Below are 15,833 nucleotides of genomic sequence, written 5' to 3' on the forward strand. Positions count from 1 at the left end.
GCCTTTAGATTGTTAGGATTTTAAGGCGTACGTGACTTTTAGAGGTCGTATAAGGACTTGTGACTAGTGTTCTTCACGAGTACAAACTAGGTGGATCAGTGGATCTTGGAAAAAAAAGTATCACAGTTTCAGCAGTTTTCAACATTGATAATAAGAAGAAATGTTTCTTGAGCAACAATCAGCATATTAGAATGATTTCTGAAGGATCGTGTGACACTGAAGACTGGAGTAATGCTGAAAATTCAGCTTTGCCATCACAAAAAATAAATTACATGTTAAAATATATTAAAGTAGAAAACAATAATTTTACATTTTAATAATGTTTCACAGTATTAGTTTTTACTGTATTTTTGATCAAATAAATGCAGTCTTGGTAAGCATAAGATACATTTTTTAAAAACCTTAGACCTTAGACAAAATTTAAATATCGAGAAAACAGGATAGCGATAATGCTGATATGTTATAAATAATTCAATTTAAGAATGGCAAATGAAGCGTAAATGTATTTTTTTTTTAAATGAAAAACACTATTCTACACAAAATACACAAAAAATTGGCCTGAAGTTAAAAAGTATGTGTTCACTGTTAGATTTTGTAACTGAAAAAATACTTTCAGTGCTAATAATCTCAAAATGACCTTAAATATGCCAATTCATTGGCTCATCACTGATATAAAAGATGCAAAAACACAGAACTGGATATTTATGTATAGATTACCATTACATTTGTGGTCAAGGAAATTAATGGTTTGATGCCATTAGAAAGATGCAGAAATCTTGAGGATGATATTCCTCACCACAAATGAGAAAAACACACACAGCTTGTCTAATAGTTATCAAATGCTTCCTGCAGGTGCTTACGTCCATGCTAAAGAATTCAAAATCCAGCTAAAGCGGTCTGTGCCGATTGTAAGAGAAGAGGAATGTGCTGTTTTGAAACAGATAGAGCAAACGATATGGTTGCCTATCTACGTCCCTAAGAGGTTTGAGAGCCGTTAACAAAGAAACGTGAAAGCAAATCACTCTTCTCCGAGCTAAAAGGCTCAAATGTTTTGCAACAAACCACTGAAGGCTTGAAAACTGAAATATAGACATTTAGGGAAGGGTAATGTGCTGTGTGTTGGTCATTCAATGCTCCCTATGGGCCTAAGAGTAAGATAATACATCTGCCGCTAATATGCTAACATGCTAACTTTAAGAGGAAGCCTCATCCGGTTTCCCCTGCTATCACACAGCAAGTGAGTGCCAGGCTGTTTGTATAGCCTGAAGCCATACTAAGTCACTTCCCATGCTCAGGCCAAAGAACACAGCTGACAGAAGGAGCCAGGGTCCTAGTGTGTGGGAAAAAGCAATGACAGATAGAGGGCAGGAAGATAACAGACAGCTGGAGTTGCAGGGACCTCCATAAGAGGGCATGAGATCTTCTGATCTTTCTTCCTCTCAGTCTCAGAGAAGACACTCTGAGGATTTGATTTACTTTTATTCATGTTAGTTATATTTACTGTTGTTGTTTGGGGTTTTAGATGCTATATATGTAGAAATTATAATAGGAGATTTGAAATTAAATTCCTTTTCCTTAGAAAAGTAAAAATAGTTTCATACTGACTCATTATATTTTGAATGAATTCTAGTCATATCACCACCTGTTGAGTGCACATACACTACTTTTTTAAAGAAATTTATATTTTTACTCAGCAAGGATGCATGAAATTGATCAAATGTGACAGTAGAGATGTTTATAATGTTACGAAAGATTTCCATTTCAAATAAATGCAGTTTTTTTTTACTTTCTATTCATGAAAGAAACCTGAAAAAAATGTATCACGATTTCCTCAAAAAAAATATATATATTAAGCAGCACAACTGTTTTCAACATTGATAATAATAAGAAATGTTTCTTGGGCACCAAATCAGCATATTAGAATGATTTCTGGAGGATCATGTGACACTGAATACTGGAATATTGGCTGCTGAAAATTTAGCTTTGCCATCACAGGAATCAATTTTAGTTTAAAATATATTAAAATAGAAAACAGATCTTTTAAATTGTAATAGTATTTCACAATATCACTGTTTTAACTGTATTTTTGATCAAATAAATGCAACCTTGGTGAGCATGAAAGATATTAGAGATACTTTTTTTAAACATTTGAATGGTAGTGTATGTTGGTGAGACGTCTGAATAAAAGTGCATATGTGTCAAACGCCTTAAAAAGAGTGAATTCAATAGGTACTATTCAATGTTTTGCATCTGTATCTGCAACAGAGAACATTTTAGTGCAGTGTTACATGTAAACAATACATCATTCACATGAATCATCCACATATAATAGATGCCTCAGTGACATACAGTATGCTGCTATCAGGGCATAAAAACAGTTTAAACATTGTAAAACTGCATTTAGCAATATTTTCCTGTGATTTCTATTGCAGATGAATTGTTAGTTTTTGGTGTAGCCTAAAAGTAACATGATTTCCGCTTGTTTTCACAGTTAACGAAATCATCAGGAACGATCTCTCTAGCATCTCGGTGCACAGCCACGCATAGCAGCCAAAGGTCCCTCTAAGAAGACCACAGCAATCATGAACTCTTCAGCATACCAAATTTCTGACAGAAGATCCGAATCAGCAAGGCCTGACTCTGATAACACCAATTCAACAAACAAACCTTATGCACTCAGAGAACCTTGCTTGTTTTATTTCCACGGGGGGACTGAATACCAGCCTAAAAGCACAGAAAAACACAAGTGCACTTCATTTCAGAATGTATCAGTACATCCTGGCGAAACGGAGTGTGTGCTATTGTGAACCAAGTTGTCTCCCTTTTGCTTTCCTATTTACTCTCTTGTACTCAATGTAGCTTTTTAAATTATTACCGTAAGTGCAGTTCATCTTTCTCCATACACAACCATGTATATTTCTAAAAAAGAACATTTGCGTATCAGAGAACATTCAAGTCTGGTCACAAATCACTAACTTTGCAGGCCAAAAACCAGATGTGCAGTTGATGCATGCACAATTCTAAATTATAAACTAAACCTTTTTTTGCTTTGGATGCATGCATATGTGAATACAGGTGTGCAGGTCTGAATGCTCACTTTTGTCTATTTGTGTTTTTGTTACATTTCATCATCCAGTGGCACAAATACGTGTGGTTACATGAACTATCTGTTCCTCATTAAGAAAACATTGATGACTGATTGCCATTCCGGAGATGTTTGTTCGAACATCATTTTGAAGCCTTGACCTGTTTGTAAGCCCGAACAGCCTTATTGATTTGCCTTAAGCTTATGCCAAACTGTTATTTTGTTCATCATTTGACAGCAGATGTCTGTGCTTATGCCTGAATAGCCATTCCAATGTTTATAGCTTTTGTAATATCAGGTATGACATGTACTTGTTAACTGGAATTTTTTATGAAATGAATGGAATAGAATAGAATTATTTATTTGGAGTGAGCTGGAATTAATCAAACACAAGCCATAAGGGAAGTATAGCAATTCTATTCCCTTTATGGTCACATTTTGTAGCAACTTTGTGACCAGAGAATGACTGGACTGGACTGGCATTTGTCAACCATCCAATATTATTCTAGCAATTTTTCAAGGCAAGATAATGGTTTCAGATTAGGCTATGCTCTCTCAGACTGCCTCTGAACAGCTGAATATATGTTTCACTATAACTGCCTCTATGACCTGATGGTTTACTGCACTGTGCCTTAAAGTGTTTATTAAGTAGGAATAATTTTATATGTATTTGTCCTCTCTAATTATAAATGTAATGCATGTTTCTCAGCATATATTGAGATTTTTGTACAGGGGTTTTTACTGCCTGTACATTGTATCCTGTCTGTAGGTTGTTAGGTAATGTATGCACTTTAATTTGTATTTTTCTGTACTGGGATCTCAGAAATACAACATTTGTTGTTGTTTGTTCTTGACAATCAGACCTAACGTGATATATTCTTACGCAAGGTATCAATGACAACAACAGATTGTTTTACTTCCAAGCATATGTATTCAATTTACCCATGCTAGTCACATTTCTATGGTGCATTTACATTTCAGTACCAAAATATGCAGAATAAATTCATGCTTTGTTGGCTCTTTTAGAGGTGTTGTTGAGTGGTGTAAAATATGCATACAAATATAGGGATAAGGTATTTATATGATAACTAGTTCAAAAACCTTTTAAATTGCAGTGAATCCTTCAATCTAAAGTTTGAAAAAAATCTTATATTTTTACTGTTGGGTAACAACTGAGCAAAATAAAACTGAGACACATTAAGACATGAGTCAACTATATAATGAAGGATTTGAACTGAAAAGTGTCCTTAATATTTTCAAATGTTAGGTTGGACAATGTGTGACATGTTTATAATGTTTTTAAATGTATACAATTTATTAATTGTTTTTCTTTCTTTCTTTATTGGTTTTTGCCATTTATACTAAGGGGCTGCTGAATGCTTGAATCTGTCTGGTTTACAAACGTTCAATTTTCAGGGAAATGCACGGCTAAAGTAGTTCCAGGCAGGTCTTGACCGCATTACCATGTCCATATCACTTCGCCAAACGATTTCAGTTAGGTTCTTGCAGCATACAACAGCAAAAGAAATAAAACCCTCAAAGACACTGACCCAGCAAATAAATGTAGTAAGCGACAAGATAAACGACCAATTATTTCCATGTTTTTGCCACAAAGTTACGTGTTATGTACGGAAAGCACATACTCCATTTCTCCCACTCTCTCTCCCTTAAAAACCCCATGTTAAAAACACACACATGACTGAAACATACACGTGCACAGAAACGTCTCGTCAGCACTGCTGTGACGTTTTTATCAGTAAAATAGTTTAGCAACCTAAAAGCTACAGAACATTTTTTCACTATTGAGGTAATAACAGCGCTGTTCTTGAAGCAGACAAACTTAGTTTCGCTATTAGTAGAGACTTACAGGCTCAGGTAATTCACACACGCTTCATCTCTCTCATGACTGCATTAATAACTGAATTACAATCAACAGCTCAAGCATTCATTACATCTAAAATGACGTTTTGGAGTTAGCAACGGCGTTGAGATGCGTGAGAAATTCATCCTACACACAATAAGGACAGAAACCTGACAAACGTCTTGAAATACAACATCTGAGCAATGGTAACCACACAAAGGTGTGGTAACTGCGCTATAAGTGGAATAATTGACTCTGGCCCGTTAAATTATTAGAAAATAATGCACACCTGATATGTAACGGACACTCCACTTTGCATCATCATTTCTTCATTCTCTTCTAATAATTCAATGGCCTGTCGTCAATTATTCATAATTGAAACAGTTTAAAGCAGGGGTAACCAAACTCTTGGAGTCTTGGAGGGACAGTCTCCCGCAGAGTTTAGCTCCACCTTGCCTCAACACACCTGCCTGGATGCTTTTAGTATACCTAAGGCCTTGATTAGCTGGTTGAGGTGTGTTTGATTAGGGGTGGAGCTAAACTCTGAAGGACACCGGCCCTCCAGGACCAAGTTTGGTGACCCCTAGTTTAAAGCAACTGTGTGTCAGTTTTTACCTTGAAATATTAGTTTCAAAATCATTCTGATGGCACTTATAAGGCAAATGGATTCTGTTTCTTTCTCATGCTCCCCACAAGTGTCTGTTCTGTGTGTATGTATGTTTGGTGAGCAGGTACGAAATTCTGCGAAAAGGGCGGATTGCTTTATGACAACAGCAAATGCAGTTGTACAGCAATCCACAGTGAATATCTCTCACTTAACTGTAGGGGGCTATAATTCGCACACAAAACAACTTTAAGATGCTTTAAATTTTGCTGAAAACTTTATTAGCCTAATGATGGGTTGCAATGTGACAACTTCCTATATTGACCACCATTGGAACATGCTGTCACAAAAAGACAATTTTGAATAAATTATTTTTTCATGAGCAATACATTTTCAATGGCCTTTTCTTTTTTTCTCTTTTTTTTTGTAGTTAAGAATTTAAGGCATGAGTGTCCAATCCCTTTTTAAAGAGATTTACCTTCTTGAGCTCCAATCTTCTCCAAGGCTGGAGGCTTCTAGTATCTGGAGGCTTCTAATAATTCTGAAGAGCTTGATGGCTGCTTCAGGTGTGTTTAATTTGGTTTGGAGCTGAACTTTGTAGGATAATGGCCTTCCGGTAACTTGATTAGACATCCCTGCATTAAGGTATGTGTCTATCCACCTTTATTTTTAATGAAAGATTGGTTGCATGCAGCTATTAGTAACTTAAATTTGCAAAGCTTCCAGTGTCATTCACTTCCGGTTATTTTAGCTGTACAAAAAAGGCCTTTTATCGTGCTTGATATTGCAAACTGTTTTTTGTCATCATATTATTTTAATTATTCAAGTAGTCATAAACACATTGGCTTTTAGTGCAAATAGTTGCATTACCGTTTACTGCACTTTGTTGTTCTTGTTATTTTCATATAGGGGCTATTAATGAATCTGAAGTCTTGCACATTCACAGAAAATAGCTTACTTTCATATTGCAAAATAAAGTGGACACATAAAACTGACTTTCAAAAATAAGCCCACTAAGAGAAATATTCACTGGAGTTAAAAGTGTGACAACTAGCCCCCGTCTACCCTTTAATTGTGACAGCAGACTGATGGTAATTGATGTTAAGTTTTGTACCAAAATCAAATGACAAAATACTTCAAGATGTTTCTTATTGGTCCTAAAAATCATAAAGAATAAAAACTGGAGATGATTTATTTGAAAAGTCTTTTGTCCAAATTTTTAAAGAGTATAAATCCCTGACCGAATGTTCCGTTTCACAGATCTAGTTTCAACCCTAGTCACAACGGCTCATTAAAAATGCGGCAGTATCGTCTGAAACAGAATCGTGAAAAATGCTTAAGATCTCTTCCCCATGTGCACAGAAAAGCTGAACTTCCAGAGTAGTAACTAATGGATCAAAGTAGAAGCAGCTGTTGTATCCAGGCTTTGAGCCAAGCACCCTGTGACACCTGCCAGGCAGACAGGAATATTTTCCATGGGTTTGAATCCCCGGTCACACAGCCATGGTGACAACGCACAGTCAGGGTGGGGTGGATCATCAAAGCCAGTGCCCAGAAATAGCCACTCTATTAGTTGGCTGCCTGGGTGAGGATTGTTAGAGAGCCAAGAAGACGAACGGCCTTTGCTAACGGTCACAGTTATCATTGTGTGAAAACTGTCCCGTGTAGTGAAGAGCTGTGAGTCTGAACTCCCTCCACATCCTAGTACATATAACTGTCGTCCTCCTATTATCCTCTCTCTCTTGATAATGTGATCGCTGGATCAAAGCAAGATGGTGGCTGTTCTGTCCAGTCTGTTCTCAGTCGTTTATTAGAATATCAGCAGTTGCAGAGGAGACTTATGACTATGAATCTTCTTGAAATTGCAATGAAATAAATCTATAACACTGCAGATTTTTAAGACCCTATCTACCCAATTCATTGCCTTAGCATGCTGAAACTTTCTAACTTTAAGGCCCCTCATTGTCAAAGTCAATATTAGAGACCACCCTGCAAAGGCCGTTTTTTCTTCTTCTTCTTCTTCTTCTTCTTCTTCTTCTTCTTCTTCTAGTGAGATGATTACAAAAACATGAGCTTGTTTTCTGGTTGTTTTTTATGAACAGAAACTAGAGCTGTTAATATGCTCAACTAATCACGTAGAATCATTAACAATTAACTTTTTTAAAGGAAAGAAACCTAAATAAGTGATGTTGTCTTTTTTTTATGTTGTCTTTTCTATTTTTTTTCTAACAACTAAACCATTGTTTTAAAGGTAACTCAAGCAAATGTTTCTGATGAATTTCCCAATATAAAATTTTTTGATCATTTTAGACCATTGTTGAGGGGAAAATTTAAACCTTGCTTGCTTATTATCCATAGTAGGACATTCAATGCGTCACTCATGCATTTGATCAGATTTTGCTGATAAAAAAAAAAATTATTATAAGGTAACTTTAAATCATTTTAAGACATTTTGAGGCCCCCACCAAAAAAAAAAAAAAACATTGGTAGTTTACTGAGTTCACCTAGTAAAACTGCTCCTGTGTGAGAACTAATCTAAATTCACTGTAGACCGTTACCGCCTCCTAGTGGACAATTCTGGCAAATCCGGCATTGAAAATACTCCGAATGAGTCGTGATTAAGATGTTAAAAACAACTAAATGGGCGAGTAAGCAAATAAAAAGAAAAAAAAATTAATCAGCATAAACCACTTAATATTATAATTAATTTTAATATTATTTACAGAACCCATATCTCATAGACAATTAGTGTTACAGGGGTCACCTGAGGTGAAAAAGTCATATATATTGACCAAAGGAAACATAGTCACAGCCCCCAACATTGAGCCCAACTGCACTACAGCTCCACACCACACAAGAGCGCTGTGGCCTTCATCTCGCAAGATGACAGCAACAATCACCTTTACATAAGATAGGATGAAGATAAAAAAGAACCACGCCAACACCTGAAAACACAGGATTACTCAGTGTGAATATACAAAAAGAAATAATAAAATAGATCAAGCTTCTTACATTAGAAATAAACACAAACAGGTCCCAAGTACTCACAATAATGACGGCTCCAGAGGTCTCATTGACTAGCAGTGGACATGGACTCCTCACAGCCATGCCCATAATGTAAACTCCAATAAGAGAGCCAATGGAAATGAGAAGTCCCATCAACACTAAGGACCTGTTCAGAATGCAACAAAGTGTTAGTGTTGAGTAGTATGTTAAAGGGTTAGTTCACACAAAAATTTAAATTCTGTCATTAATTACTCACCCTCGTGTTGTTCCAAACCCGTAAGATCTTCTTTCATCATGAACGTGCGTCCACAAGTGACGCAGTAGAGACGAAAATGTGGAATAAAGTCGTTATTTTTGTTTTCTTTGTGCAAAAAAGTATTCTCGTAGCTTTGTAACATTACAGTTGAACCACTGATGTCACACGGACTACTTTGTCGATCATCTTGGTACTTTTCTGGACCTTGAGCGTGGTAGTTACCTTGCTGTCTATGGGAGGGTTAGAGAGCCCCTTTCATCAAAAATATCTTAAATTGTGTTCCGAAGATGAACGAAGGTCTTACGGGTTTGGAACAACACTATGAGTAATTAATGACAGAATTTTCATTTTTGGGTGAACTAACCCTTTAAGTATGTTTATACCCATTGTACCTACAGTATTTATTTATCTACCCATCCACCCATCCATCCATCCATCCATCTATCTATCTATCAATCATCCATCCATCCATCTATCTATCTATTTTAAACTTTCAGATTATGCTTTCTCCAGCCAACATCAAAGTTTATTTGCAAACTTTACTCATCTAGTTAAAATATATAATACATGTTTTTACATTGCTTTAATGTAATTAATTTCTGTGATGGCAAAGCTGAATGTTCAGCAGAAATTTCAGTGTCACATAATCCTTCTAATATGCTCATTTGGTGCTCATTTGGCCAGGATTTAGTAAACAACAGTTCAAAAGAACAGCATTTATTAGAAAATTATTTTTTTTAGGCAAAAGTATTTATTACCACATTTGCTAAACTAAATAAAAAATAGTAATTTCTTCTTCAAAAAAATTAATAAATAAAAAAATTTAAAATCTTCCTATCATCCATCCATCCATCTGTCTGTCTGTCTGTCTCTTTCTTTTTTTAAACTCGTCTATATTTCATGTCCACATACTTATTTGATTGGTAAGTAGCTGTGTAAAAAGCAGTTATTTTTCATTTATTTCACTATGAATTCAGTAAGTGTCCATAAAATCGCTATTGTTCATGATGTAACTCACCTTTGAGTGTAAAACATGCTGATGAAACAAGCTATAGGATTGGCAACATTCGCCATAGTGGCTGACCAGCAGGGATTGAAATTAACTTTTTCACTCACCAGCCAATTTGGCTACTAAATTTTTAAGTTACCGGCCATTCATAACTCCTACTAGCCAAAAAAAAAAAAGACAGAAATACACCAACAGTTTGAGGCCGTCTACACTAGGCGTGACAAAGCGACCGTTGCAAATAATTTTGGCAGTACTAGGGGTGTGCGATATTGACAAAGAAATAATATCTCAATATTTTCTGTGATTTTATCGATAAAGATAATTAGACGATATTTTGCGGAGTGTGTTATTGTGCTGATATCTTAAGGATACCGTGGACAGCTGACTCCTAAAGTTTTTGATATTCTTCATATTCTGTGTGGTCAGTTCACAGCAGTGATAGAAATGAATATTTTCCAATCATTTTAAATTGATTTTTAACTTTTATGGGCATTCTTACCTTTATAAAGCCATTTTTTTCTAAAAGTGTACATCATCTTTTGAGTCAAATTCTTACATTTAATCAGTCAATTATAATAATAATACATTTAGGCTGATACTAAACAAATTAAATCAGTATCAATAAAATTAATCTTTGCAGAAGTTGCATATGAAGTGGCATTTAGATGCATTTACACGTTAATGCAGCTTAGAGGGACATAGAATGCTTTAAACTGCAGTTACAAATGCATAAATAATGCTTTGATATTTAAATCATGAAATGTTGAATACTGATATTTGAAATTATTTTAAAAAATGAAAAGATACTTTAAATGTGAAATTAAAACCGCCAGTAGGTGGCAGCAAGTCACTGTTAAGTGAGTCATTGTGATTGAACCGTATCATTTACACGGTTGATTCATTCAGGAACAAAACTCATGTTGCTCAGAGACGCAAAACAGTACTGTGGCTGTGTTTGGAATGTTTTTTGTTGGCGAAATAGCACAGAAATAGCGCAAAAACAGCCAATATGGTGTTTAAAATGTAAGTCTCTTGATATTAACTTATTGTTTATTGAACTGTTGTATAAAACGAATATCACATTTATAACCATGCTGATTTTTTCTCTTCATGTGATATTAACTATATGAATTGATATAAATATATACATTTTTTGCCTCCTTATCTTGAAGTATGTGATCATTGTTAATGCATATTAATAGACTGAATCATGCAGTGAAAGAACCTCTCTAAATGCGCATGCGCACTAAATCCTGTGTTGGTCTAACCCAGGGGTAGGCAAGTTCGGTCCTAGAAAGCCGCAGTCCTGCAGAGTTCAGCTCCAACCCTAATCAAACACACCTGAACAATCTAATCAATGTCTTTAGGATTACTAAGGCTGTAGGCAGGTGAGTTTTTTTTCAGGGTTGGAGCTGAAGATATTAACTTATTGTTTATTGAACTGTTGTATAAAACGAATATCACATTTATAACCATGCTGATTTTTTCTCTTCATGTGATATTAACTATATGAATTGATATAAATATATACATTTTTTGCCTCCTTATCTTGAAGTATGTGATCATTGTTAATGCATATTAATAGACTGAATCATGCAGTGAAAAAGCCCACTATAAATGTGCACGTGCACTAAATCCTGTGTTGGTCTAACCAGACTTCTTCATCACATCGTGTATGCACGCCTCTGTAGGTGTGTTTTGTTTAGCTTTTGCAATATACTCGATAATGTCATGATGTCTCACGAGTTCAGTATTTGCGCTAAACCTGCGCAGATTTGGCCTGCATGAACTTCCCCAAGAAATGAATGAGTGAACATAATTTACAAAAAGTAACCCGCCAAATTGGCTAGTGATTTGACAGCATTACCTGCCACAGCTGATTTTTACCCGCATTTGGCGGGTTGGCGGGTGTTAATTTCAAACCCTGCTGACCAGTGATAGGCCTGGTCTCCATATGGTAAACATGAGTACGACTGCACTGACGGCAAACCGGTATTAGTCAGAGCGGTCACCCATGCCAGGATAATGTAGATGTATATCACTTGCATCCATGTCCCAAACGTGCTCCTGGGCTTCTGAATAGCCTTTCCAAAACGCATCATTGGTTTCCGTTCAGATTTCTTGTTTTTCCAGCACAGTATGGGATCTCCATTTCCATTTATGTTATTGGGACACTCATGCTTCACAGCTGGATGGTAGTTCAAAAGTATGAACGCCACCAAACAAACCACCATTATAGCCATCAGGAAGAAAAAATAGGCTTCAGCTGAAAAGATAGCTGGTTGGTAGCGAGGCACAAAGTAGTTAGCGTCTCTTTCAGATCCGTTAAGATGCGTTTCATTGGATTTGAGGATTTGAGATGCATTGACACATTCCACCACACCTACACCTTGAACCATCGCCACTAAAGCTGGGACAAGACCACTCAGGCCTTCTCCTACATAGTAAGTCATGAGATACTCCGCCTTGAGCTGCATCATGAAGGGAAGGAAAGTCACCGAAGAGGTGCAGTCCACTATTGAGATAAAGAAGATGAGGAGCAAGAGAGGAATGCTGCGCTCCACACCTTGCACCACTACCGTCTCACTCCAGAAGAAAGCCAGGAAAGGCTTGCAAGTATCCTGAAACCAACAATAAAATAGATAACTGCAGTTTCGTTGAGCATTCCTGGGTGGAAGCTGTGCATTAATGTGACAAACAGAGGTCCGATGTTGGCCAGTTGGACAATAATGGAGATGTAGGAGGGAAGATACCAACCCTCAGGTACCTGTGGAACGATTAGAGGCAGCTCCACCCACAGACCACAGATGGTGACCCAGGAGCCCATGCCAAACAGGCCAGCCAAAACATGGGTGAGGATAGACATGGCCATGGTGATTTAGATCAGCATCCCTCAGACTTTGTAGCCTTACTGTCTTCAGAAAATACAAATGATTACAGTAAAGTTAGTAACCAAGAGAATTTCGTTCAATGACAGACATAATTTTTGCAGTTCTACATGGAGCCACTTTATCTTTAAATTCCAAATTTGGTGCAAAGTTTATTTATTCAGCTGTAATGTTAGAGAAGACTCAGCATTATGTCCTTGAGCAAGACATTTAATCCAGGGGCACTCCAGGGGATTGACCTTTCAGTCAGTGCACTTAAACTTTGGATAAGAAGCATCTCCTAATATAAAGTTATTCAGTAACATCTGCTGGAGCATTGTCTTACTAATTCTTTGATGTCGTGCCAATGTATTTAAGGAACAAAGTCAGGAAGATTGTGCTTATTTGCAGAAAGCCTATCGAAGTACAAATTAGAGTTCTGTTAGCAGGGGGTTTGCAGGGACCCTAGTTGAGATCATGAAAATGGGCCCGACTGGTGTAAAACTGTCATAGCAATAAAACTATAATTATATATTTACACCCCCACCCCCCTTTTTTTATTTAAGCTTTCATTGCATAGCTATCAGTTCACCTAAACTGGTCAAATATATATATATATACATACATATACACATATATATACACATATACAGTGGGTACGGAAAGTATTCAGACCCCCTTAAATTTTTCACTCTTTGTTATATTGCAGCCATTTGCTAAAATCATTTAAGTTAATTTTTTTCCTCATTAATGTACACACAGCACCCCATATTGACAGAAAAACACAGAATTGTTGACATTTTTGCAGATTTATTAAAAAAGAAAAACTGAAATATCACATGGTCCTAAGTATTCAGACCCTTTGCTCAATATTTAGTAGAAGCACCCATTTGATCTAATACAGCCATGAGTCTTTTTGGGAAAGATGCAACAAGTTTTTCACACCTGGATTTGGGGATCCTCTGCCATTCCTCCTTGCAGATCCTCTCCAGTTCTGTCAGGTTGGATGGTAAACGTTGGTGGACAGCCATTATGGGAGAAAATGCACATTTTCAAGTTTCTCCAGAGTTATTTGACTGGGTTCAAGCTCAGGCTCTGGCTGGGCCACTCAAGGACATTCACAGAATTGTCTATAAGCCACTCTTGCTGTGTGCTTTGGGTCATTGTCCTGTTGGAAGATGAAGCTTCTGCCCAGTTTGAGGTTCTAAATGCTCTGAACTCGGTTTCCATTCAGGCCAACTCAATATTTTGGTGCATTGAGCTTATCTTCTACTCTGACGAGTCCCTCGGTCCCTGCCACTGAAAAACAGCCCCACAGCATGAGGCTGCTACCAGCACACTTTACTTTTGGGATGGTACACTTCAGGTGATGAGCAGTGCCTAGTTTCCTTCAAGCATGATACTTGGAATTGAGGTTCATCAGACCAGAGACTCTTGTTTCTCAGAGTCTGAGATTCCTTTAGGTGTTTTCATGTGTCTTCACTGAGAAGAAGATTGAGTTTGGCCACTGCGACATAAAGCCCAGATCGGTGGAGTGTTGCAGTGATATTTGTCCTTCTCTAGATTTCTCCCATCTGCATATGATCATGGAGCTCAACTAGAGTGACCATCATGGTCTTGGTCACCACTCTAACCAAGACCCTTTTCCATCAATTGCTCAGTTTGGCCAGGAGGCCAGCTCTAGGAAGAGTCCTGGTTGTTTCAAACTTCTTCCATTAAGGGTAACAGAGACTCAGGGCCGTTTCTAGGCATAGGCGAGCTAGGCGGTCGCCTAGGGCACCACCAGCTGAAGGGACGCCTATGAGCGCACGTACTGGCACTTTTAGCAGGGTTGTGATAAAGAGTGGCACGGTCACCCTGAAATATGACTGCCGCCCCCACTGGATCCCCCAACATTATTGGGCTAGAGTACTATCAATCTGACGATACCTGTATGCCACTAGATCAGAGTGCTGTCAATTGCTGCCTGATTGTTGCATGCAAAGTTGCATTTGGAGCGCTCAACAACGCCATTAGATCAGTGGGCTCTGTCAGTGCTTTGGCAAGGTAACACTTTTTTTTGCCATGCAATAAAGCTAAGTTCAAAGGCCAATTTAAAATATTGGTACAGTAAATAAAGTGCACAAAATCAGTATTTTGTTTAGGCAGCATTTGTGGCAGATTTGTCCAAAAGGTGTGCGGTTTTTTGCGCCAATGCACTGTTAAAGGATCAGCGTGTCATGTAATATTCCCATATAAACTTTAACATCCAATTAAAAAATATTTGTATAGTAAAATTAGCTAATTCACGAGATCAATACATCCTTTATTAGACCGCTTTGTCGAGTTAAATGCATCCTTACGGAGGTGTCGAAATGCTGAATCAATTCATTCACTTCCAACAGCGCTTAATGGGAGCAGCGTCATAGAGGGCAGAGCGTCACGTTATTTAAAGGGGACGTTAACGCGTTAACGAGTAGCAAATGATTAAGTAGCTGCATTGGTTACTTTTATGCCACTGATAAAGCTTTTATATGTAGTTTGGGGTAACAAAGGGGTTTTATAGGTTTGACTGAAATAATAATGCAATAACTGACACTTTAAAACAATGTTTCAAGAAACAACAATTTTTTTTTACAAAAAACAGATAAAGAAAAAAAGTAGCCATTGATAATATCTAAATATGTAGTAGTATAGTAACTCTGCAGGGCTGCGGCTCTCCAGGACCGGAGTTCGCCACCCCTGGTATATAGTATCCAAATCAAAATTTTATAAAATTAATTTATGTGTGATTTGAGTAAATTATGTGCAATGTCTTAGCCACTAGGGATTGTTACATAGGGCACACACAGCAGTTCGGTCCTAGAGAGCCGCAGTCCTGCAGAGTTCAGCTCCAACATTCACATTTATATTTTTTAACTTGAGCCAATTAAAAATAAATAACTTGCCCTAAACAATATTTTCTATGTCTATGAAAACTATTTTATAAAACCTGGCACAAAGTATATTTTTATTGTTGAAGAAAGTCAATTAATTTATATTCTATTTTTGATCCAAACAAAAAAAAAAATACAGATTTAATCAAAACAAAAATTCTCATTTAAGAAATTTATTTTTAGTTTTCATAGACATAGAAAATATTGTTTAGGGCAAGTTATTTATTTTT

The 15,833-nt window shown here is 36.9% G+C and overlaps 1 protein-coding gene across 1 annotated transcript; it reads right to left on the reverse strand.

Annotated features, from left to right (window-relative positions):
- Window positions 1–8,285: 8,285 nt before the first annotated feature.
- On the reverse strand, window positions 8,286–12,693 carry LOC107563699 (riboflavin transporter 2-like). The gene is given in 5 exon segments (XM_016248648.1): window positions 8,286–8,495; window positions 8,599–8,722; window positions 9,831–9,923; window positions 11,754–12,426; window positions 12,429–12,693. Coding segments are annotated over 5 exon segments (1,365 nt in total).
- Between the last annotated feature and the right edge of the window lie 3,140 nt (window positions 12,694–15,833).

Source organism: Sinocyclocheilus grahami, unplaced genomic scaffold (assembly GCF_001515645.1).
Source record: "Sinocyclocheilus grahami isolate Dianchi unplaced genomic scaffold, SAMN03320097.WGS_v1.1 scaffold887.1, whole genome shotgun sequence".
NCBI lineage: Eukaryota > Metazoa > Chordata > Actinopteri > Cypriniformes > Cyprinidae > Sinocyclocheilus > Sinocyclocheilus grahami.